Below are 23,920 nucleotides of genomic sequence, written 5' to 3'. Positions count from 1 at the left end.
AAGGGAAGGAATGGGGGGAAATTATATGCTTGAGCTTTTATCCAGTCCCACACTGATTAGCTGTAAATCCTGCAAAGGTATGCTTTTCCAATAGGTTGTAATTCCTGCCATTGAAAGAGTGCTTCTAAATAAAATGCTAAAATGTTTAGTGCAAACTTAATTAGTGAAGCTTCTTCCATTGAATAATGAGCTTAACCTGAAGACCACTCAGGTACTCCAAGATTCTGTGTTTGGGCAAACAAAAAAGAAAAAATATGACTTTGACTTTCTTTGGTCAATCAAATCAGCAGTTTGTATAGTACCCTTAAAAAGAGCATCTGAGTACCTCTGGACTTAAATGAATTTAACTTTGCAGTTATCTAGAGCTGATGTTGTCTCTACTATACAGAGAAATTAAAAAGATCTTTGTCTCACAACAATGACACCTGAAATAAAATCAGGAAGCAATCAGCTATTTGGGAGCCCTAGGTCTGTTACTCCTCTTTCTCACGTTTACAGATCGTATCCCAGTGAACCTTAGTAGCACCCAGGGCTCCCTGGGGGGGCAAAGGCCAGAGTAAAGCCCCTCTAGAAGCAATTCTGAAGCAGGTTTCTCCAGTGATCTGAGGGAGACAAGGAGTGACTGCCATCTCAGTTTGGATGCCTCAAGGTCTGAGAAACAAATCTGGTTTATTCTAGATTCCCTTTACAGCTCATCATTGTATATTCACATGTATTTGACAGAAATTGCTTGGTTTTCCTGCTCATGAAAATTCCCTTCACATGACTGTGGCTTTCTAGGGACATGAATATTAAGGTTTCCATGAAGAAGCATGGATTTTTTCAGATCACCAACAACATCTAAAACCTAACTTTACCTATAGAAATAAAAGTTTAACCTTACACAGGAGTACTGAAACTCACAACAAGCTTGACAGACATGCTGATTTTTAGACAACATTACCTTTTTCTCCAAGTCAGGCTCCCTGAATGTTAAGAGGAACTTGCGCACGTGCTCAGAGCGTAACCGATCGATACTTCTGGCATCAATGGCACGGCCCAGAAACTCATCCACTTCATCTTCTGGGTTCATACTTTCCTGTGTATTCCTGAGGATGTCACAAAAAGGGAGCATAAGAGGACAAGATAATTTCCCCCTCTTCACCATATGTTATCATTTCACTGTATAACAAGCTGGAGGTTAACGGCATTTTGCTTATGACAGCTTCAAGGTGGGAAACGGATTACAAGCTGAGAAGAAAATTGTATCGGCTCTAGAGCTCATTGCCAGTCTTGAGTCCACTAGTGAAAGGATTTGATTTACTTGCCCTTTTGCTATACTACATCCATCTGTTCTCTTGCCTTGCAGTCTCTTCACTGTCCTTCATTCTCTAAAACTGGACAGCAGTCTCCTTCCACCAGCACAGTTGTGCTGTCATAGCTGTCAGCGCCTGAACTGGCAAAATGATTTATGTAACCAGTCATCTTTCTTGCTTCTCAATAATATTTTCTGTAAATATTTCTGTGAAAATTTCTGAACTTGAACAATTCTCAATTTTTGAGAAAAAACTGTTCACAGAACGAACATATGGGAAAAAAAAAAAATGTGGCCTGACACCCCACTGCCTCCCCTTCATGCAATTATTCATGAGTATAAAGCATAAATCAGACAAAATTTTCTATTTACATGATATTAACTGAACTCAAAGGTTGCAAAAGAAAAAGGTAGCAAAAGAAAAAAAATACAAATTAGATTCTGCTTTCTAAATATGTGGAACAAGATTTCTAAACTGCTTCTAATCTTTAGTATCAGTGTGTTTCTGATGCTCAGCTACAGCTTCAGAAAAATGAGGCTGATTTTCAAAACCTGTTGAAAAAAACAACACTGAAATCTTAATCGCCCTAAGGCACTTTGCACTGAGGATCAGGAAACCTGAAGCACCTCCTCAAACTCTCTAGTTATTTTTAAAGTCTTACAGGATTTTAATGACTTGATGCTGTCACTTTTTAATAGCCTGCCTTAAAACTAGCTACAGGCAGAAATGGAAAGCTAATCCTGCAGTGCTGCTTTTCTGCTCTGCTTGCATGATTGCCAAGGCTCCCCTCGGGATATGTCAATAGTTATGCACTGGAATATGCCCCCCACGTGCACTCAGGCATATTCCAGTGGATAACTATTCCCATGTGCAAACTCCACGACCGCACAGCAACTGAAGGCCCATGTTGTGTGACCTGCACATTAGGCATTCTGGAGAAAAGAGTCCCGAGGTCTGACAACCATACTGAAATCTACACTGCTTTGTTTTCTCAGTTTTATTTGTGCTGCATAACAGCGCATATTGCACAAACACCGTGTGGCAGCCAGCGGGCCCCTACATGTATGACTGTTCCGTAGAGTGGAGACCACTCAAAGCAGCTTACTAATCAGAATGTGACTATGTTTTAAACGTCCCTTTCCAAAAGAAAGGCTCTCCAAAAGCTTTCTGCAAAAGCGGGTCAGAGTTCAAGAAGCCCTCTGTACCCAACTCTACCATGCGCTTCTTGCTAAGAGAAAAATAAATCAGGCCCATCTACTTGTTTCCATTTCAACTCCCTTCGCCCCAGCCAGTGAGTTGAATGTGTCAGCATCTAAGCTGGGTCATGATGACACACCATGAGCACCTATTTAGTGACCATACGGCAATTGCAAACCTAGTTTGTCTCAAGGCCTTATCTCTATTTTAGCCAGTCTTAATATTTCAGTGGGGTTGGGGAAAAGTGTTTTTTTTTAATTCTTGGACTCCAGAGTTATTTAATTCCTTGAACTTCATATATCCCACTTTGAATTAAAAGTGGTTTTGTCCCTAGAAAAACTGGACATTCACTTTACTTCTAGATGCTTCCTTAGAGGAAGCACATCTGCTTGAGCATTCAAGACGATGCTGCTTATTTTCATTCAGTCCTCACAATGTCTTCTGGACTCATAAAAATGAGCAAGGAAATCATTAGGCTTTGTATTTACAGAACGTCTTCCAAGATCCTGAGAGTTATTTACATATTTGGGTCATTCACATTTAGTCATTTTATACCATGTACGAGACCACAATACATTTTCCCCTTGAACCGAAGCAGAAGCGTTGGCTCAGCATCTTGGCGAACCTCAGCTAAACGTCAAGTACCAGCCTAAACGCATCACTCAGGAAGACGTGGAGAGAAGAAGAAACTGCCTGCTCGGGCTTTGGCCTCGGCTGCCTCCAGTTTTGTAACAGGTCATTATACTGCTAAGGGTATGTCTAATACTACAATAACTCCTGTGGTTGCAGGCTGTGTAGAATTACCCCTGCAGGTTTTAAATCACCTTGCTGGGATGTTCACGGGGAGGCAGCCACCTTCACGTAGACTGCAGGGAAGCTTAGTCACCTTGCATATACCTAGCTGCTCAGGTGATTTTTGCAGTCAGTTGTACATAAACTAAATTTCTGTACAGCAAGTTTGGGTAAAATTGCATAAATGTAATTTTAAATTGAAACACAAAATTTCCATGTGTTAAGGAGTGCCCTGGAGACAGTGCCTGTAAGTCAGAGCTGAGGTACTGCCGTAGACTAACGAAATTCCTTTGTGGAAATACTTACTGATACATTGACAGTGTGGTGGGGGGGGAGGGGGGAACCAAGGATTTAGGGCTGCCATGAAACTACGAGAAGCTCCTCTTAAAAGCACCGCTGAGATTTCTCTAAATACAGCCAACAGAAAATTGTTGTAAGGGACAGGAACAGCACGAACAGAGCTTGGAGCAACTTTTGCATTCTGCTTACAAATGTGAAAGCTAGCAATTAACCCAGAGGTGCTGGCTTCAGAATAATCCAAAAATGTTCTGCTGATTTAATTATTTTCTGCAAATGAAGAGTGTGACCAAAACTACATGTATGCCATAATTTTAAATGCTTCAGGCCTAGATTCAATAACTACATCTGCATTTAGGCACATAAGTGCCAGGTCTTGTTTTCAGAGATACATGGTGCCTAAATCTTCCTTTGCTGTGGGAGAAAAGTATTGATGCTCAGCATTTCTGCACAGGAGGCACGGAGTTGAATGCTTTGCATGGTTTAGGTATCTGATTTTAATCAGTATCACCACAAATATTTTCTGCTAGAGACTTTTTTTGGCCAAATCTTTGTTCTGGAGTTCTAGATCAAGAGAATCTGAAGCAAGTAGTAGCTTCTTTTGGTGCTGAACAGAAATGCAAAAATGGAAAAATCTGCAATCTGTATAATAAGATGGCATCACACTGAATCAGCACTGTAAATGCACAGCTCTCAGCTATTGGCCATAACAGCTCAAGTAAGCTTTTAAAACTACAGGACAAAGGAGACATGTTACGGTCCTTGGAGCAACAGTGAAGATGTTGTTCCTTGCCAGCTGGGTGACCCTGTTGTGGACCAACCACTGAGGCAGCTGAATTTATGTTTTCTTATACAAACTATGAGGAGATATGCTATTTCATGAAGAATACTTAAAATTTCTGTATTCCTAAGAATTATTTTGTTACAATCTGTTACTTCTTTTCTGTCCAAAGTATATCTAACATAACTGAGTTTCCAGTAGCTGTGGATGCAAAAAGAAACCCTGGTGACTCCCCCTAAACACTCTGTAGCACCAGCGAAACACCTCAGGGTGCACAGAGCTAAAGGTTACGAAAATCAAGTTTGCAGTGAAGGGCAAGGGAAGGAGAGAATTATTCTTAATATTGCCATGTTCAAACTTATCACTTCCCTTGATATTTAGGGAGTTGCTCTCAATGCTCAACCACCATAATCTGAATTTTCCCAAAGCTGGATGCTTAAGACCCACAGAAGCATTTAGCTGTCCCAGCTCATAGAGGTCCGCTTAGTCTTGATCGTCAGCCTCAGAAACATGATAAGGAGCAACTGCAACATATTTTAGGCATCAGTCTCCCCTACTGTCACTGGTCTTGCTCTGAGCAAACTTACAATTAATGCCATTCAGTACGACTGAATGTGAAATTATTCCGAACACCTTCAAAACAGGAAATGCTTTTGTTATGTCCATCTGTAGAAGTTAAAAACTGTAAATGGTTGCTTTTTTTCCTCCAAAAGCAATTCTGCAAAATACCACTCTTGTTAAATCATTATTTTAACCAATTTTAAAAAAAAGTTCTATATGAAAAAAAATGCAAATGCTGCTTTAATGTGGCTGTATTTTAGAGCATGAAAGTTTGAATTTACTTTCTCAAATAAGCTGTCATTTCTGAGTTCATTTTTATATCTAGAAATAAGTAATATGTAATAATGAGAAGTATAAAATACAAATAAACTCAGAAACTATATATATTTCAATACATACATAATTTTTTCTTATTAGAGATGTTCAACACTTAGACACACTTTACAGGAAGATTTTGTTCTTGGGATATTTTCAAAGCAGCAAAAGGCAAAGAATATTGGGGACAAAGGGAAAAGCAGCAAAAGCATTTTAATTACACAAGCAAGCTAGAACCACTCAAAGGAATAAATGTTTTGAGGGCAGCAGTAGTTCTGAATGCACATCACTAAATCTCGTGCCCTCAACTGGCTGTCCCTCCAGCAGAAACCTCTGGGGAGTCCAGGCATTATTCTTGGCTGCCAGGCATTAATTTTTGTCTTTTTTTTAATATGAGAAAAAAAATCCCAAATGTGCAAACATAACACTGTATGACAGAAGTAAACTTGCTTACTTGTCCTTGGGGTCCTCAAAACCCTGAAAGAAAAGAAAAGGACACAAGGGTTAGGAAACAGGCTGACCTTGAGAACACAGTATCCTGAGAACGGCATTTTGCAGAGTTTTCAGGGCGCTCGTTTGTTAGGTGTGGATGGATGGCCTTACCCACCCACAGCAATATTTTGTGCTGCCATGTCATCAGGCAGACAGAGCAGTTCTAGAAAAACACATTCAGATATAAATTTATGGAAGCGAAGATAAGGGAAATGCTTCAACTGACTGCTGGCACGCTTTATTTTAGGTGTCTTTTTCAGTCACCATTACAAATGATACAATGGAAATTATGCTGATATTATAGCTGAGCCTGTATTTTATCGAAACAAAAATCAGAATGATCACATAGATCAACTATTGTATTCAACAAGGTTGCACTTTGTGTCAGAGCTCGGCTAAGGGATCTGGATGCATTTTGGTTTTTATCTCCTAAGGAGAAACCTCAAGGGGTCTCCTTCCTTCTCCCCTCACTGCATGCACACACAAAACATGTTTTCTTGAATTAAATTTCAGGAATTATTTAGAATATTTGTAACAGCCAAAATGTTCACAATTCCTTTAGGACCACCTCAACTGAGTAAGCATATGTATTTACAGGTCATCCACAGTTTATGCGGCTACAAGGCCTCAGAGAAAAATATGTAAGAAGGCATAATTTTGTATGTTTAGCATTAACATACCTAACAGACCAAATTGCATCAAAATGGCCATTTTGCATGGGCTGAGACAAAATCTGCCCTCTGACATCTTGGCCTAAATTTAACTGAAGTCAAGAAAAGTTTTATGCTTGACAAGTAGGGTCAAATACTCAGGCACAGAGCTTGTACCCTGTGTTCCAAAACATAAAACAAATGTAGCTGGGAGATAGGAAGAATTCCTTTTGTTTTCCTCCCATAGGCCTCAGGCCAAAACTGCTCAGAGCACGTGAGGATATTCCAGCTGGTGGACCTGCAGCTGCTACCAGGCTGGGGGCAGCAAACTGAGATTCGTCCCAACCGTAAAAAAGTAAAAATATTTGTGTAAAAGTCTTCCTACAGCTACCTTGTCCAACACCATCAGAAGAACATTGACCTGATACTAAATGAGAACAGATTTGCCCTTGCAACCAGTTAGCAATGCAGCAATAGGGTGAGAGGCAGAAGTAAAGCCAACACAGTCTTTCTGAACAGCATCAGCTTTGCAAGAGGGAAAAAGTGGGTTCTGTAACTCGGGTCAACAGCCAGGACTGTGATTCACTGAGAGAGTAATTTCCATGTTTATGTACTCTGTTTCAGACTAAAAGCACACTTCAAAATAGAAACTGCAACTCTGACTTAACCCATCAGAAATTCAGATAAAGTACGTCTCGGAGTCCCAGATAACAACCACCAGTAGATCCAGTGAGAAGGAGGGAATAGTAATGTTGGTTCAAAGTTAGCAGCTCCAGTTATCCAAGTCAAAAAAAGCACATACTTTTTGATTTCACATTAAAGAATGATGAAGCAACCAACCAACTTTTTGTTGTCTGGCTTTTTTTTTTTTTCCTTTGCTTAATCATTTTACAGTTGTCAGGAATATCTGACTGATTTATTTATTTATCCTCTAAGCAATCATACAACACAGTGCCAAAACTGAAAGTTCACTGATTAATCATGGAGACAAAATGCTCACTAATTTGTCTGGTGTCATAGTCAGGCTGAAAAAAAATCAGCTGAACATTATTAACTACCAGCCAAGAAATAAGGGTGGGGAATGGATGAGAAAACAGCCAGTGCTTGCTTATTAGATAGACATCAAGTTCACATTTTCAAGCTTACCCGCATGGGAAATGGATGACTGACTGCAGTGGGAGAGTCCCCAAAAATGGTCCGATTTGCACAGAGAGCTGCCTAACCATTCATCCCACTGAAATCCTGAAACTAAACACAGATCTCGTATTCCTGCCTTTTAGGTGCACAAGTTTGAGGATACAGGCCAACCAGGTCAATTTACCAAAGCACCTCAGCAAGCATATCCTCAGAAATTTCCCCAATACTTCAAGCATGGAAAAATACATAGGCTGCATGTTTAACTGGTCATTTATATGGGTGACCACTGGATCAGCATGGAATTTGATTCTCCTCTGCTGCTCTCTCCCAGTGAAACTGTTATAAGGAAAGTCTCCAATATAATACAGAATTAATTGATCTAGTTGTCAATTTCAAACACTAAATTGTGCTTCAAACCTTGAAAATTATTCATGCTGGTAGCTCAAATTAAATGGGTGTTTCAAAATTAAAAACTCAAAAACGGCCTATTTCAGGTAACGCAAAAAAAGAAGAGATTATTACATTTTCTTCCCTGGATCTTCATTTAATGAGGCTAAATATTTAAGAGTGACTTGAACTTTTAATTAGAGAGAATCAGCTTAAAATTAAATGGAGTAGGAACCTCTTTAAGTTAAGCAAATTAAACAATTCACTTCAAATGCTCCCATTTCATACGCAATATTATTCAAGCAGAATTGCCAAAAATGGAATTGTTATCGACAAAGGTCTGCAGGTTTATTTTAAGAAAAAAATCTTCAAACACAGCTTCTTAAAAACTGGTCATTTATTACATATCTTTCTTATTTGCACTAAAAGACTTTGCCAGGATACAGAGTAAATATACCTCTAGGATCTGGCTGTGACCAGAGATTTTCTTCCCTATCCACTAAAGCGCCCACGTGCCAAGAAGTCTTTTAAGTGGAGGAGATGATCACATGCACAGAGTCACATTGCTCGCCCTGTTTTGGGTTGAGAGGGAAATTTCCCCCTGGGTTTTGTTTAATGTGTTTTCACCTCCTCCTACTTGGTGGGCATGCTTGGTTCATTGAAAAATCTGCACTTAAATGATTTCCTTCCCTTTGCATGAGGCTTGGGCACTAACGACACATTGGTCTTTTTTCTTCTCCGCAGCTGGCAAATAGTTCAGTTTCTTCAGGACTCAGATGTTTTGCTCCAATTAAAGCCCTTTGGCTCAGCATAAGTCTGCTTGCATAAATTGCAATGGTCTGTGTTACACACAGGATCAACACTAAGCACAATCAATCCTGCAGAAATACGGTCTACATGGATTTGCCTTTGTTCCTAAAGGACTAACACATTGATGATCTAGCAGACAAATTTCCAAGCTCAAGCAGGAAAGTGAAATAACGGGGGCTGCTGCTGCAAGCGTGTCTATAAAGCCACTCTCTAGCATCCCTGATCTCACCTGTCTGTGCTGGAGGCTGGGTAGCTGGGCTGGGGCTGTACCCAGCCTTTTCGGGTCTAGAGCAGGTTTTGAGCTCACAAACCTATGTCAAGATTGCCATTTCTGCACACACATACACAGAAATCCAAATGCCCAGAAAAAAAACAGCTGATAAAAATAAAGGGTGTATCCTTCAGGAGAGGGAGAGTAAGGGGGTAGAAAGAGAAACAGCCAATTTCTGGAGTTAAATGTATAAATCCCCTTCTGACTGCTTATGGATTTGTGCCCAGCAGACTGAAGCAGTGCCGATGGCTTTCCAGGGTGCTATGAAGAAAAGGCTGGGAACTGTCAGCAGGGATGAAAATGGCAAAAGTGATGATGGCTACAAGAATCAGACAGATAGGCATTCGCAGGAGTTCAAGAATAGCTCCATAATCATGATGATGAAGTAGCCCTTGTTAAGGCCAAAATTCCTTTTCTGTAGAAGGGAACAGAGAAGGCATGAGATAGGTCTTATTGCAGTGCAGCACTAATGGACTGCTGCATATAGGACCTCATGCAATTTTTATTCAGTCTCATTTTAAATATCCCTGATACTGGAGTTTTCCCCCTTCCCCCAGGAGGCTGCATTATTCTGCCATCAGATTGCAAATGTAAAGGTAATAGCATTTAATAATTGCTCTGAGACTAAGACAGTGCCCTCTCTGGCCAGGAATATTAACCCAAACTTAGCTGAATCAGCTCCCTCAAAGGCACTAGTACCTACCAAAGAACAGTCCTGCTCTTTCTTCTTGTCTACAGGAGATTCCTAAAAACCCATATTTTTTATGGCAAATCAGGTGTCTCTGAATTTACATGCACTTACTTTTAATGACCATCCTCAGTGGGAGTAGACATGTGCAGAAGGAAAAAAAAAGAGGGAATGTTATATTACTGTATCTGTCCCTAAGGCTTACTATTTTGTGGGGGATATTTTATGAATATCTATTGTGCTAAAAGCTCATATGACTGCCATGTCTCTGCTTGACTTCTAAATTAACTAAGCTCTTTTCTTTGAAGATTAAAACTGATTCCTTAAATAGAATGACAAAGTGTTTGTCAAAGCCATGACAAGCTGACTGCTATACTTTAATGCTTCAAATCAAGAACCATTAGAAATAATAATTCTAACTTTGAGAACATTAGGTGCAATTATTAACATATTGTAAATATGCAAAGAAAAGTGGAATAGACTTTACATCCTTTTAACTTTTCATTTAGCTCCAAAAATAAGATAGTAGAGGGGCTTGATGAGCTCTATGACCTTCTTAATGGCAATATGACTGAGAAGCATGGATTGCACCTTTCTAACTAATTTTTCTTGTCCTTTTTTCATCTCTAGAACAAAGTCAAAATGAGACTTATGTGATGTTAAAGCAGAAATCGAAAAAAAACTTTAAACTTAGGGACTTTATAATAGGTCAGACGAACTTGCAAAGCAGAAGTGCTTCACAGAGACAGTGACCATGGAAAACAGAAAAGGAGAGTGACAGGTTGAGAGTGGATGTAGTTAAAAACAAACCCAGCTTGGTCCCACCACAAAACTAATTATTCGCATCTGTTTTCAGCAGTGTTATACATTCTGCCTTTGTCTCTGTGGTCAACAAGGCAAGACTACGAAGATAGATGCTGCCAGGTGTAAAAGTAGAAACAAAACTAAAGGACTTCAAAGCACTCAAGCCCAAAATAATGTGATTTCTACACCAGAGTCCAGAAAGAACTGGCACAGAAAATACTAAGCCTGATAGGAAGGACATTTAACAAACATCTAAGTGCAGAACAACAAATTGGCAGAAAACTAGTTTATGAAACAGATTATGAGTGTTTCTGCTATAGCCAGAACACAGACTAATGAGCTCCAAAAAGGAAAGCTGAAGTGCTCCCTTTCTGTAGCCCACCCCACTTGATAAATAGAGCTTAATTCCTCTGCACTGCTCACAGATGGTGAAACCCTCTACTTTGTTCTACTCAAAATTATTTTGTACACAGCCACCAGCTGGTAGACCAGACCTGGCCAAACCCAGGAATTGATAGGCCCATCAGATATATATCTATAGATCATAAGTGACTGCTTTTGAAATAGGTTCTCTCCCCTTACTTTTAAGTAATTTCTGCCTCTGAACTCACACCTCTCAGAAGTGCAGGCTGCTCACACTTCCCAGTTTTCTGTGAACTTTGAATCCAAATTCCTTCAGTTCAAAGGTCATGTTTTCAAGTGAAATGGTATGTGGTTCTGTGCCTCACTTGTGAACAGTTATCAGAACTTGCAAAACAGAAGAAGACACAAAAATAGGTAGTCCTAAAACACTCTGAATCAGTTCCTGGCTCCTTAATCTCCGTCCCTTCATCTCTACACTCCACACATGATGATAAACACAACAAACTTCTACAGAAACTACTGTCCAACAGCCTTCAAATCAGATGCAGAGAGACTGAATCCAAGCCTAACCAGCCTTAACAGAAATCGCCCACTGGCACTGGCCAGAGCCGCTCACTCTCTCAAAACCAGACCCAAACCTACCAACCTGCATTGTTTTGTCATGAAAGCTTACTATTCGCTTTAGGAAGCTTTGGAAATCATTCTGGTAAGTGCCACAACTTGATGTCCACCTGTGCAGTGCTGCCACAAACACCAGAGGAAATGTTTCTGTGAACAAAGAGGAACTGGCATCTTTATATCTGTAGGCTTAATTTACTCCCATTGAGAAACAGTCTGACGCTTTTTAGTACTGTCTTGATCCAAACCACATTCTCCCACATGACTATGATTTACTCTAGAAAAGGGTATTAAATGGTGGAAAAAAATATCAGTGCAAGACTTACAAGTAAATATTAAACTCTACACAAGTTACACAAAAGCAGCTGCAGATCAGGTGTTGCATCTCACTGACTCTTATCTGTCTTTTAAAGAATTTAATCAAGGATGACTGCAAGGCCTGATCAACTAGAATAAAGTTAGGTTTGCAGATGAGGATACAAAACTATGACAATTTGAGCAATGTACAATGTTTTATATGGCTCCCACTCATTTATACAAGATAACAGGGAACACATGAATCAGGCAAATCCTCTTTTCAGAAGCACCAAAGACATTATATAGCATAACTGCAGGATAGGATTTCTCCCCTTGCTGTTTGTGAGCTATTTAAACCAAATTAGCTATATAAAACACAGACTAGACTAACAATTTCCTCCTGGGTCTAGAGCAATATGTGGAGATTACAACAGAAAGGATTGCTTGACGGTTTCTCCCTACTTGATTATGAATTCAGGGGATTCTGCATACTACAACAGCAGCGAAAAAATAGCGGGTCAAATTCCTCTCCATTGGGTGCTCCTGTCCAGCTCCGCTGACGTCAATGTTGCTATTACCAGCTTTAGCAGATGATTGCTGGAAAAGAGGATAATGGTGACCTTCAGCTAAATGAAACCTTTGGAAGAAGGGTGAACCCTCGGTGCCTCATTCATGGACTCAAATCCACTTCTCTTTGATGGGGCTGCACTATTGATTGAGGAAAACTTGCCCTACTGAGTTTTACTTTAATTTTTTTAATCATTTCAGATGTTTAAGTGGTAGAGTTGGCACAGAACCAGCTACAGCGTCTGTTCCTCTGATGCACCTGTTCCCCAATTTTGATTTCCAAGTAACAAGAAAATCTATAGTAAGGCCAACTTGGAGACATAAAGGGATGAAGTGAGCTGTATTTGTGATGCAACATGCAGAGAATTGTTTGATTTAGGACAGGGTGAATAGGACAAAGAATTATATTTTATGGTTGAATGACCAGGCTTGTAGATGAGTGTTGTTTCATTAGAAAGTAAATACCAAGCAATCAAATATCATGTAGAAGACTGCAGAGTTCTGAGCAGTGCCGCAAGGAATCAGGCAGTGCCTACCTGAAAGAACAGCTTGTTCTTTACTGCACCAGCCATATCCAGGATGCATTTTTATAACCTTGTCTACATTTTTAACATCTGCATGCCATTATATTTCCTGCATATGTATAATCCCTATTTGATTTTATTTCAGTTTTTACTTTGTAACTAATATTGACGTCATACACAATTGCATTGCAAATTAAGTGCTTCATTAGTTGTACTCAGATGCATGGCAGAAGCATGGTCACTGAAATCAGTATTGCAGATCTTCAAGGTTTCCTCTTTCTGTTCCTAAACTTCCTAATGTTAAACCTTTCCAGCAGCTGAAAAAATAAAAGGAAATCTGCCAGGCATCTACAACCAGGCTCAGTAATCACATTAGCCACTCTGCCCACATTTGATTATAAGGACTCAGAGGTACCTGTTTCTGAAGTAGACCTTCCCCAAAGCATGTATCAGTGGAACAAGCTAAGCTGCTCAGTCATACTAGCCAGTGTAAAATAAATACAATAAGATCCAACAGCAAGACTTTCCACAGCTGAGGAGATCTCATGACTCTTTTTGGAAGCCAGATAGCATAATCTGGTTGTAAGAACACAAAAATGACCAATGTCTTCTGGGCAGCACTAATAAACCTTCAGTAGGAGTGCTGTGTTCAGTGCGGGCACTGCCTCTTATCGATGAAATGACAAGTGCTCACAGGGGAATAAGAACAACCACTGGGCTGGAAAGCATCAACTAGGGAACCAACTTGATGAGGGAATCAGAGCTATGCAGAGACCTGGTAATAGTCTTCAAATACAGAGAAGATAACTGTATAGGAGAGAAAATTAAACTGTCTATCTACTGTGAACAGCTCATGAAGAGAGGGAATGTGAAGTGAAACATCAAGAAAAATAATTCAACTGTTGAAAAGGATGCCCAGAAAGACTGGGATTTCCATCCTTACAGGTTTTCAAAAAAGGGCTAGACAAATATCTGTCAGAAACGTTGTGGGCATAGCTGGCTCCTGTGCAAAGGGGGAGATCTATGCCTTAAAGTTCTGGGCAGCCCAGATTGGAAACTTCATAAAATATCTATATTTGTCTCATATTATTCTTATATTCTTTATTCCCTATAAATTCTTCTAATGCAGATTTTTTTTTATGTTATTGTTTCTACATTTGAAAAGGATTTTGTAATGCCCTGCCAGACTAAAAAGCTCTGAATAAAACAAATAAAATGTTTTCAGGAATATTAGGAATTCCACAAGCTCCTTATACACCCAATTCCTTGCATTTAAGATTCCTTGCAGCAAATTAAGATGATTATTCTTAATCCAGCCCTTTGCAGTCATGGATAATGACTTATCATTATTTTTCGTCTTTACAAAACTTCATTTATTTGAGGACTTTTGTTTCTAATAAATCTTCTCCCTTCTAGACTAAACAAATCCAATACTTAACACTTCTTCACAGGTCACACTGCTGAAACTCTCCTAATTTGTAATTTTCTCACTGGACTATCTCCAATTCATCCACATTCTCCAAAAGGACTGCAATCCCAAACTGGATGTGGTTTTCCAGCTATGACCTTAATAATGCTGAGCAGGGTAAAAGACGCAAGAGAATCATTTGTCATCTAGAACAACCCTGTAATTTTGGAAGGTATCAACATTTGCCTTTTTATTGCTGTTTACAACAAACCTCTTTCAGTTTACATTCAACTACAATCCCCAAATTGTTTGTTTTTTTTTTTTTTTAATAGTAGTTTTGTTTTGCTGGTAAAAACTGAGACATAAGTACTATTTCCAGAAGTCTAAAATTCATCAATATTTATAAAAAACCTCTGAAATCTATACTGAGAAAAGCAAAGTATTTCTTAGTGGTATATAAATATTGTTATATCTACAAATATACCTGTACTCTCAAATGCTTTCAAGTGCATATATTTTTGACTCCTTTGCAACTAAAAACTGAACCAGGGAGACAGTGGGGAAGACAAGGCTGGTGTATGGAGACTTTGGGGAATGCTGCTCCTTTGCATACATCATAAGCAGTACAAAGTCTTCATTTCCAGAGAGATACAGTCCTGGACTGGCCGCTTTTGTTTAGGAAACAAGAAAATATGCTGTAAAAAGCAATAAAAATAGAAAGCAGCTGTGCGCTGCTCTTCTGCCATGCTCTGGCTCTTTTCATATTCTGTACACAGCTCCAGAGCTGATCCTGTCCAGGCTTCACCTGCCCAGGCAAGCGAGGCAGCCCTCCTCCCACTCCATGTCGGCAGCATCACCCTACCCAACAACACGGGCTCCCAGGGCCAGGGCTCCAGTGGAAGCTGCCAGCTCAGAGCAAGACTCTTTGCCCTTCCACATCATTTGTATCTGATCTTCCTCTATTGCAAATTTACCAGCTTTTTTAGGGGCAGCCACTGAGCCGGCAGCCCAGTGCAGCAGTCCCCAGGATCGGCTTTCTCCGGGCAGTGGCTCCAGCAGCTAATGGAAGTCAGGGTCAGCAATGGGCAACGTCGCTGTTTCCTGCGTGCTGCCTCCCTGGAGGCTCTGCATGGCAAGAAAGGCCACTGCTAAGCAATGGGAGGAGAAAAAAGAAGGACTGGGGATGGCCTGGAAAGCAGATAGGTGCATGAGGGAGACAGAGGGGCTCTTCAGCAGGATGGGATGAGTTGGCACAGTTGCAATCCCCGCTGACATGGGCCCCAGTTAGCTAGGGTAGGACTAGGAAAACAACTCAGGTTTTCCAGGACATTTTAGATTACTGCTGTATAGACACATGTAGGATATTTTGTCTTATTTATGTGTGTGTGCAAGTGCCTGAATTAACTCCTGTGTGTCCAGGAGAAAAACTTAGCCTAAGAGCATAGTAGAAAGTCAGCTGGACCCAGTAGAGGTGAAGCTGCAAGGCACAACACAGGAAGAAGTGGGGACCAAAGAACTCCTCATGCCACCAGCCGGGCTGCCCTCCCGCACAAACCCTGCCGGATTCACTGCTGATGTGCCCAGACATGGCAGCATGTTGAAAAGGCACGACGAAACAGAAGGAGGGGAAATAAAGGAGTATATTTGATACTAATCCATCTCACCCAAGACAACTGCTAACATATCCTAAGACTAGAGACAGCTACCAGAGCCAGCATTCAAAGGAAAGAAATATGCTCCAAATAATTCTGTTTTCTATTAAAATATAACATTTCCATCCCAAAAACACAATTCAGGGAACTTTAATATTCTCTTTCGGGAACTGTAAGTAGCATCACAAAAAAAAAAGGTCTCTCTTTTCTCTGGAAATATGGTTGTCTTCATAAATGCTCTAAGTTTGTGACAAAAACCTGTGCCCTTTACAACAATCCATATTACTCCCTCCACATGAATGTATTCATATCTGCATATCAATATAATGTAACTGCACATCACTGCAATGCTACCTGGCTCCTGCATGAGGACTCACTCACAATTACCCTTACAAACCCTTGTTTTGAAATTACAAGGAGCTCCAGGTTTTACAGAGAAAGGCAATGTTGCACTGCCTGCCTTTGGCATACTGCTTTTGCTAACCCAACCTTACATGTTCACACTTTCCAAGAAAAAAAGGCTACATATAATTACATGCAAAAGGTCTGGGGGAAAGGTGGGTGATGGGGAACAAAGAGCACTTTTTCAGGAGCTTTGAAAGCTGGTGCAGCGTACCAAGATCAGCGACATGTCATCCCAGAGGAGCACTGAAAAAAGCCTTTGTAGTTCTGCTCCCTCTCTGTCTGTATTTTCTATTTTTAAGCAGGCAGTTTGCAAACAGCATGCATGTGCGTGCAGGCAGCATGCACTGTGCATTTAAGCACACACAGCGTCCATGTAACACAATGTTAGAGATTACAAAGTGCTGTGCAAAGCTGTTTGGTACAAAGAAATGCAAGTTTAAATTAGAAGGTAACACAGAAACAGTTGAGACAGAAGATAGAGAAATTATTCCTATGATCTAATCAATAAAATGTCCATCTAGCAGATATTAAAATGTTCTCTAGGCCACAGAGAGCTGCATGTTTTCATTTCGACTAATACATCTCAAACATAAAGCAGTGGGAAATGCACTAAACAACAGATTTTTAAAAATAGTCCCCAAGAACAACAAAAAGTCTAGCTGAAAATAATACATCTAAATCAGGTTTCAATTGGTTTTCAAGAAATAGCCTGACGCATGCAACAGCAGCCTCTCAAAACAGAGCTTAATACAAGAGGCCGTACAGAAGCAGATTGAGTGGAAAAGATTTTCTGAGCTGCTGAATTTATAAAAAGGAAAATACCACTACGGGGAAAGTTTCAAGATAAGGAGAAAAAAAAAAAAAAAAAAAGAAAAGAAAAGAGAGATGCTTTTCCTCCTACAAGTGAGGGGCTGTGAAGTTTTTAGGACTCAGCTTGATATTTCAATAAATAATTATGTTTTTCCAACTGAACAACCAGCTAGACACGGCAACCTGTAATTAACACCAAGAAGCATAATACCATTTTGCATGCTTACACCTTGTTTCTGAACAGGAGGCTGCAAGAACCTCTTAAAAGCTATTCAAAGAAACTTATAATTATGTGCTAGTGTGATTAGGCTCTTCTAATAATGTCATGCCTATTGAGTGCACCCTATTGAAAAGCCCACATGAAAAACGCGCAGTTCCACTGATCTGTATGCTTATGTCAGAAGCCCTCATTTGGAGATCTGAGAAATGAAAGAAACATTACTATGGAGATTAAGAAATTTGGTTTAGCACTGTAAAATATTTCCCATTAGAAGACATCATATGCGATTGTTTACAGCTATGTCAAAATTTTTAAGCTGTGGGAGTGAATCTAATGTTAAAAAGTTCTTTGAATACTTTAAGGCTTGGTGACCTGGAGTAGAACTTTGACTACGGGCAACAAAGTGGGCAACAAATACACAATCTTTACTGTGCATGAAGGGTCAAAACAGGATTTATAAGGTCAGAGAGCAATCTAATTATGCATGCAATTATAGAGGTGCTAAATATTTTTATTATTATTACAAATAGCCTTTATAATAAAAACTTTTCTTCATCTCTGTTGCAAGAAACAAAGACATAATCTACAATTTTATGTAAAATAAGCCATAAAAGTGCTTTCAGTCCAACTGTATTGGTAACTAGCTCTTATTAGTTTTAATTCAGAAGGACTGAAAGGTATAAGCAAGAAATGAAGATATCTGCTACCTTAGGCCAATTAATCCATGTACTGGAGAATGAAAACACAGTGGTGTGATTCCCGGGGATCCATGAGTATATATGGGCTTACAGAAGATGAACAGCATCTGGCTGTTATAATGCAAGCAAGAAACCTTTGCAGGTGTTGAAGTGTAATGCTCTACTACAAAGGCATGTCAGTTGCTGTTTGAATGTTCAGGTTACTGAGCAATTTTTCTAGATAATCATGTCTTCTCACACAGCCTGGATGAGTTTTAAGAACCTGGGACAAGCCAGACAAAAGAGCCGCCTTTGTGTCATTCAGCCTCCCTTCCCCTCTCAAACAACCTTGCGCCTCATTCACAACCACTCACCTCCAGATGTATCAGTTATTATTATTTCTCAAGTCAAAGTAGAATTTACCACTTCCATTTGGAAAACACCCTTGGGACTGCAAAAACTTTCAGACAAAGCAGAGAGGGATATATAATGCTGTACTAAGAAGAAAATAAATTCATGTCCATAAAGCAAGGCATTACCATTCTCTTCATCTCCTTGGAGACCTGGTGAGCTCCAAGGTGGTTATAAAAGGGCCGGTCAACACCCCAGTGTGGCGGGTTATGGCTGATGGAATTAGCACGCTGACGGTTCATCTTGGCTATTGTGGCTTTCTCATCTTTCTGAAATACAAATGAGAGAAATACAGAATAAAGTTTGAAACTTTCATATGGCAGTCATTCTCCAAGTATCTCTCATCTCTGATCTCTCACTCCAGAAGCTGGCTTTGAGCCTTCAACTTTATGAAGCGGCCACTGATCGGGAGTCCCAGTCCACCAAGGGCAGCGCGTAACTAGGCTAAACATCAGGCTGGTTAGTTCCTTATTTTGAATATATTCTCCAGCTAAAAAAACAGACAGGTTTCCATGTGGAATGTGTTCTCTGGGAAGACAGGAGTTCATTGCAGAAGAACAAGCCCTTTTTAACCTTCCCTAGCAAGGACTGCACTGGAACCTCGCTCAGTGAGGTCTGTGAGATTGACCTGTTCTGATTAAGAAGGCAGAGGGGTGGCAATTATTACATCCTTGCTTCAAAGAGACAAATTCCGGAGAGCTTGAAAATTTGGACAGTAAGGATAGGTACAGCTTGGCTGCTGATTACCTGAGCAATTAAATTTTTTCAAGAGAACTGCTGCTTCCATGACATTAAATATTAAGTCTATTTTTTTTCAGTAATTTTGGATTACAGAAAGTGTTCAGACAACCAAACAACTTGAAAATAAAGCAGAAGTTGTTTTAAACTCTAGAATTCTGGTTCAAGTGTTGTATGATGATACAGGTAGGTCTGCATCTTTTTTTGCCTGGCATCTGCTTTCCCCACTTATTTATTTTGATTCCCCACTATTCACTGTAACTTGAACCTGTCAGGAGTTTGCAAAATACCTGGTGTTATTTCCATGGTAACCAGAGAGTTAAATGTCAAGTGTTATGCTCCCTTAAATTATTTTTTTTTAAAAGCAATTTTAAAAAGCCTGCTAAAATTGAGTGCTGGGGAAAGCTGCCTGACTGACAAGCATGGGAACTCATAATCTCTTCTCTCGCAAAGAAGAGACAGCTACAATGACAACATTTCCCATGAGACCACAAGCTCACCACGCAGGCACCAAATGTTCCTGGGAATACAGTACTGCATGCTTCATGGCCACTAGCTGGGGAAACAGTGCCACTTGCGACAGGAGCCCTGTGCTGGACACCCAGCTGGCCCCATGACAGTGAGTAGCAGTGGTCACTGCAGCCCCAGGCTGCCAGCAAAGATCTTTTTCTACTCAGTTAGGATGACAAATGTAGGATCTCAAGGAAACTCGGTGGGAGCAAACCTAAGGGAGCTGTCAGCTCCCTGGGACGTTTGCTGGGGAGAACCGTACATGCTCGCGCATTGCACATCCCCTGAACAGCAAGTGCTTCCCACATCACCTCTTCCTTGCATCGAACCTACCGCTGTTTCATCTGCAAGAGCTGAAAACTCCATCACTTGGCACCAGCTGGATTTCATATGAGCAATCATGACAGAGCCACTGGATAACCTCCAGGACAGCTGTGTTTTAAATGCTTCTAAAAATACAGTAATGTGATGCAATGCTGATGTCCAGATTCCAGTTGGTTTGAGCTTTTGTTTTCTAAAAGTCACTGCTCTTTATGGTCTCTGCCATAATTTGTAGCACTTTCTTATGTTTTTTTCAGTTATGCAATCTTTTTCATCGTTATGCTTCTTTATTCTATGATGCAATGCCAGAAAACTGGTAGGAAATACAGGTTCATTATCTCAAAGCAAATACATCTTGTTTTCAATAATAGAAGTGACACTATCAATTGATTTTTTTACAACTTACTGAAGGGTTTTCAACCAAAACCAGTCCAAAAACCCAGATGCTGAAACTAGTCTGAGGACTTACAAAAGCAAAGCTATTTGGTTACATTATAAATGCCTTTACATCAACAGATGCTAAAAGATACATACAGGAGGTTTCCCTCCATGAGCCAGTAAATTTGATTAGAATTTGAGAAAAACCTTAATGCCAAAAATCCAAGCAGACGTACTAACTCCTTTCAGACCACATCAGTGAGTGATGCTTCTACCTGCTGCTAGTGCTGGTGACTCTAAAGCATCACTTGATTAATTCGAAGGGAATAAAAGACCTCATACATGTTTATCAGCACATCTGAGTTGAGGTAAGGGTGGGACAAACGGGTAAAAATATACTTCTGAAATTGTTTCTAACCATGAGGTCAGGCACCATAAATTTTCCATGGCTACATGAACTCTGGCAGTATTTTCCCCCACCCTCTGTAGAAGGTTTCCACTGTATTGTGACCTATGTTTCAGCAATATTTCCAATCAGATTAAAACACATATACAAGCATATTGGATTTTCAGTTTCCCACATCACATGCTGTGCTACTATATTGTCTTGAACAACAGGACTTTGTTGTTAACATCAATACTTACTGAAAGCCATTTTTTTAAACCTGATTTTTTAAAAATTTGAGCTAATTTATTTTCTGAAAAATCACTTGTTCAGTGGGTGATGATAATAACAAACTCTAAAAATGAAGAATTAGAGGAATCACAGCTCCTCTGTGGAAATTTATAAGGATCCCTCTTTTGTTTCTTCCTGGCTAAGTGACAGCATGAGGACAACATGCACACAGGGCTACCTAAGGCCTAGGTAACAAGACTGGAAAGAAGAATAAAGAAAAGGAAGAGATGATACCTTTCAGTCCTGCTCATTACAGGTACTACCAACACCAGAAGCAGGTGCAGAAGTTTCTGACAGCAATGAGTTCTTCAGATTTAAAGTGGCTAAACTCCAGAAAGCTGTTGTGGGAACTTTTCAAATCTGGACTCGCAAAGAGACTGTAAATCTTATCCCCAGAGGTTTTATTGTGTTCCCACCACCAGTTCCCACACACTGAGCTACAGTAATGCTACAGCAAAACTGCTGAAATAGCTGGGATTTTCTTATACTTATCAATTGCATCAAGAATGCCTGTTACTTCTTCAGTGTGTGATAGGATTTTCCAACATATTGATCAATATCTGTGCAACAAAGCATGTGAGCATGGATCAGCCACTTCAGATTCAGCTACATATTATTCTTTAAATTGCTTTGCAGTCCTATTGACATGTGAATAACATTTCTTGCAGTGCTACATGATCCAAACCATTGCTTCATAAATCTACATGAGTGGAACCCTGCCGAGCTGTGATTACATTTGTTAAATTGAGGAATCATCACATTAGACTGATTGTGTTTTTGGAGAGCCACAGGCATAACATTTAAAAGATCATTTTGTTTCTTCAGCTGGATGGAGTTCCAGGACACTATTTAGAAAAGAATGAGAACTGTTTTTCTAGGAGTTACAGCCAAAGTTTTGCTGAGCTGTTTTAAGGCCACCATCAACAATCCTTTCTGAAACTGTTGTGTACTTGCTATTGTTAAAAGAAACACCCATGTTTACTGCAATTGAAAGACATTAGAAAAAAATAAACATTTTTTCAGTTTGCCAACTTTGTGCTCTCAGTACAGTGTGTTTAGTCAGCAGTATTGCTCATCTGTTGACAGTCACATTTTGTTTCCACTTGTGTTCAAAGCAAAGCATTTCCCCAGATGTCTGACAATGTTAAGGACAATAACACTAGCTGTAAATCTAGTGTGCTGTTAAAATCCTATTCATCTTAAGGTCTGTTTCCCAGTCCTCCAAACACATATTTTTCCACCCTTCTCAGAGCAAAGCTTTTATCAATCATTCAAAGTGATGAGAAGAGTAGTTGTGTTGGTTCTGCAAGTTAGTACAGCACCTGATCTCAAAGGGCAGAAAGTTGCCCACAACCACCAAGTGACATGCTCTGTACAAACGCCAGAAACTTGGGCAGCATGAGAACTGGGACTACTGGATACTACCACAACAATTAAACAGAGCACTGTAAGGACAGAAGGGGTGTGATAGGATAGCAGTAATGACTGGGACAGATGTTTTGAATAAAATACAGAAAGACAGATATAAAAGTTGTGGAGATGGAGGTACAGAGCTGCATGTTAGGAATGCTACACTCTGCTATACTTAAAAGTATAACAAGAACAAACCAAAACCACTCTGTAGAAGGATAAAGATATTGTACTGAGTAATGCTGGGTAGTTCACTACAATGCCTTGGGGCTAAGTCTGGGAATCAGTAAATTTCTGGGTAACAGTATCAGTAATTTTAGGTGATAATTGGCTGTTTATCTGGAAACACAGACTTTCAGATAAAGAATGAAGATGCAAAGATCGTAACGGAGGAAAGGCAAAGACCTCCTTGGAGAATTCCTGCATTTCTTTCATGCTAAGGTATTAAGTCCATCAGAAACACATATCCAAATGGATCAGAAAAATACTGAATAAGGACAGAAGTCACTCTGTGTAAGTCACCCTGTATCACTTGAGGATAACAAAAACTTAAAAATCGACATTGCTCTAGAACTGAAAAAACAGATTATTTCTCTTCAGATAATCCCTACTGCCACAGTAGAGGCAAAACGGAAAAGGGATCATAAGCGTAGGGTTATAAACGGAAAGCATGACTAAGCTGGAAGGAAAACCAAAGTACTGAAGTCAGAAGGACAACCTCCATCCCAGATCTGTGCAAAACTGCCAACTGCAATTTCAGTTCTGGTAACAGATACTTTTAATAACTATTTAGTCAGGGATCATGACACAGAACTTGTAGAGCAGCAAATGCTGGGTTTGGATTAACAGCCTTGAGAGCATCCAAGTTTTTCTAAACAGGAAAAATACAGTAGCTTTCAGTGGCCTTGATTTTTCCATAGAACATTTGACAAAGTGCTGTGCTGGAGACTAACAGCTACGACAGATGGGGAATATGAAGCTGGGCAAAGAGCTTGGTTTCCAGTGAAATGGCAAGAGTTGGTTTTGAATGAGGAAGTATTAAGCTGGATGAAAGTTACTAGTAGAGTTACTCAATAATTAGTCTCAGGGCAGATTTTGTTTAATTTTTTTTTCTTACCACATTTGGCACCAAGTGTAGCAATGACAGACTTTTCTAATTTGAGAAGCAGAAGTAGTATTTGATAGACAAGAAAAAAAAAAGGAGTATTAGCACCCAACATTTGAGGACTGACATAGTAGAAACAGGACCCGAGACATTCAAGTGTACAAAAGGCATGATCATTCACTTAGAGATTACAGTCAGAAACATCATTATCAGGAATCATGTTAGTTCATCACAGAATTAACATCAGACACTAAGATAATGCAACTATGCAAAAGGTAAAGGTTTTCTTTGACGATCACGAAAATTAAGAGGTTGCTGTAAAGAGCTTGTTCTTGTCTTTTCTTCATTGTGAG

The 23,920-nt window shown here is 39.8% G+C and overlaps 1 protein-coding gene across 1 annotated transcript in view; it reads right to left on the bottom strand.

Moving 5' to 3' along the window:
• The window catches only part of ADCY5 (adenylate cyclase 5), a 214,962-nt gene that overhangs the window by 26,059 nt on the left and 164,983 nt on the right, over positions 1 to 23,920 (bottom strand). The window contains exons 8-10 of the mRNA XM_086751047.1: positions 18,558 to 18,698; positions 5,693 to 5,715; positions 944 to 1,088 (exon numbers count right to left, since the gene is read on the bottom strand). Coding sequence (XP_086607173.1) covers positions 944 to 1,088; positions 5,693 to 5,715; positions 18,558 to 18,698 — 309 coding nt within the window. The remainder of the gene's footprint in view (positions 1 to 943; positions 1,089 to 5,692; positions 5,716 to 18,557; positions 18,699 to 23,920) is intronic.

This window comes from Chlamydotis macqueenii, chromosome 6 (assembly GCF_036417535.1).
Source record: "Chlamydotis macqueenii isolate bChlMac1 chromosome 6, bChlMac1.mat, whole genome shotgun sequence".
NCBI classification, from domain to species: domain Eukaryota; kingdom Metazoa; phylum Chordata; class Aves; order Otidiformes; family Otididae; genus Chlamydotis; species Chlamydotis macqueenii.
This window is presented reverse-complemented; position numbering and strand designations above follow the sequence as displayed.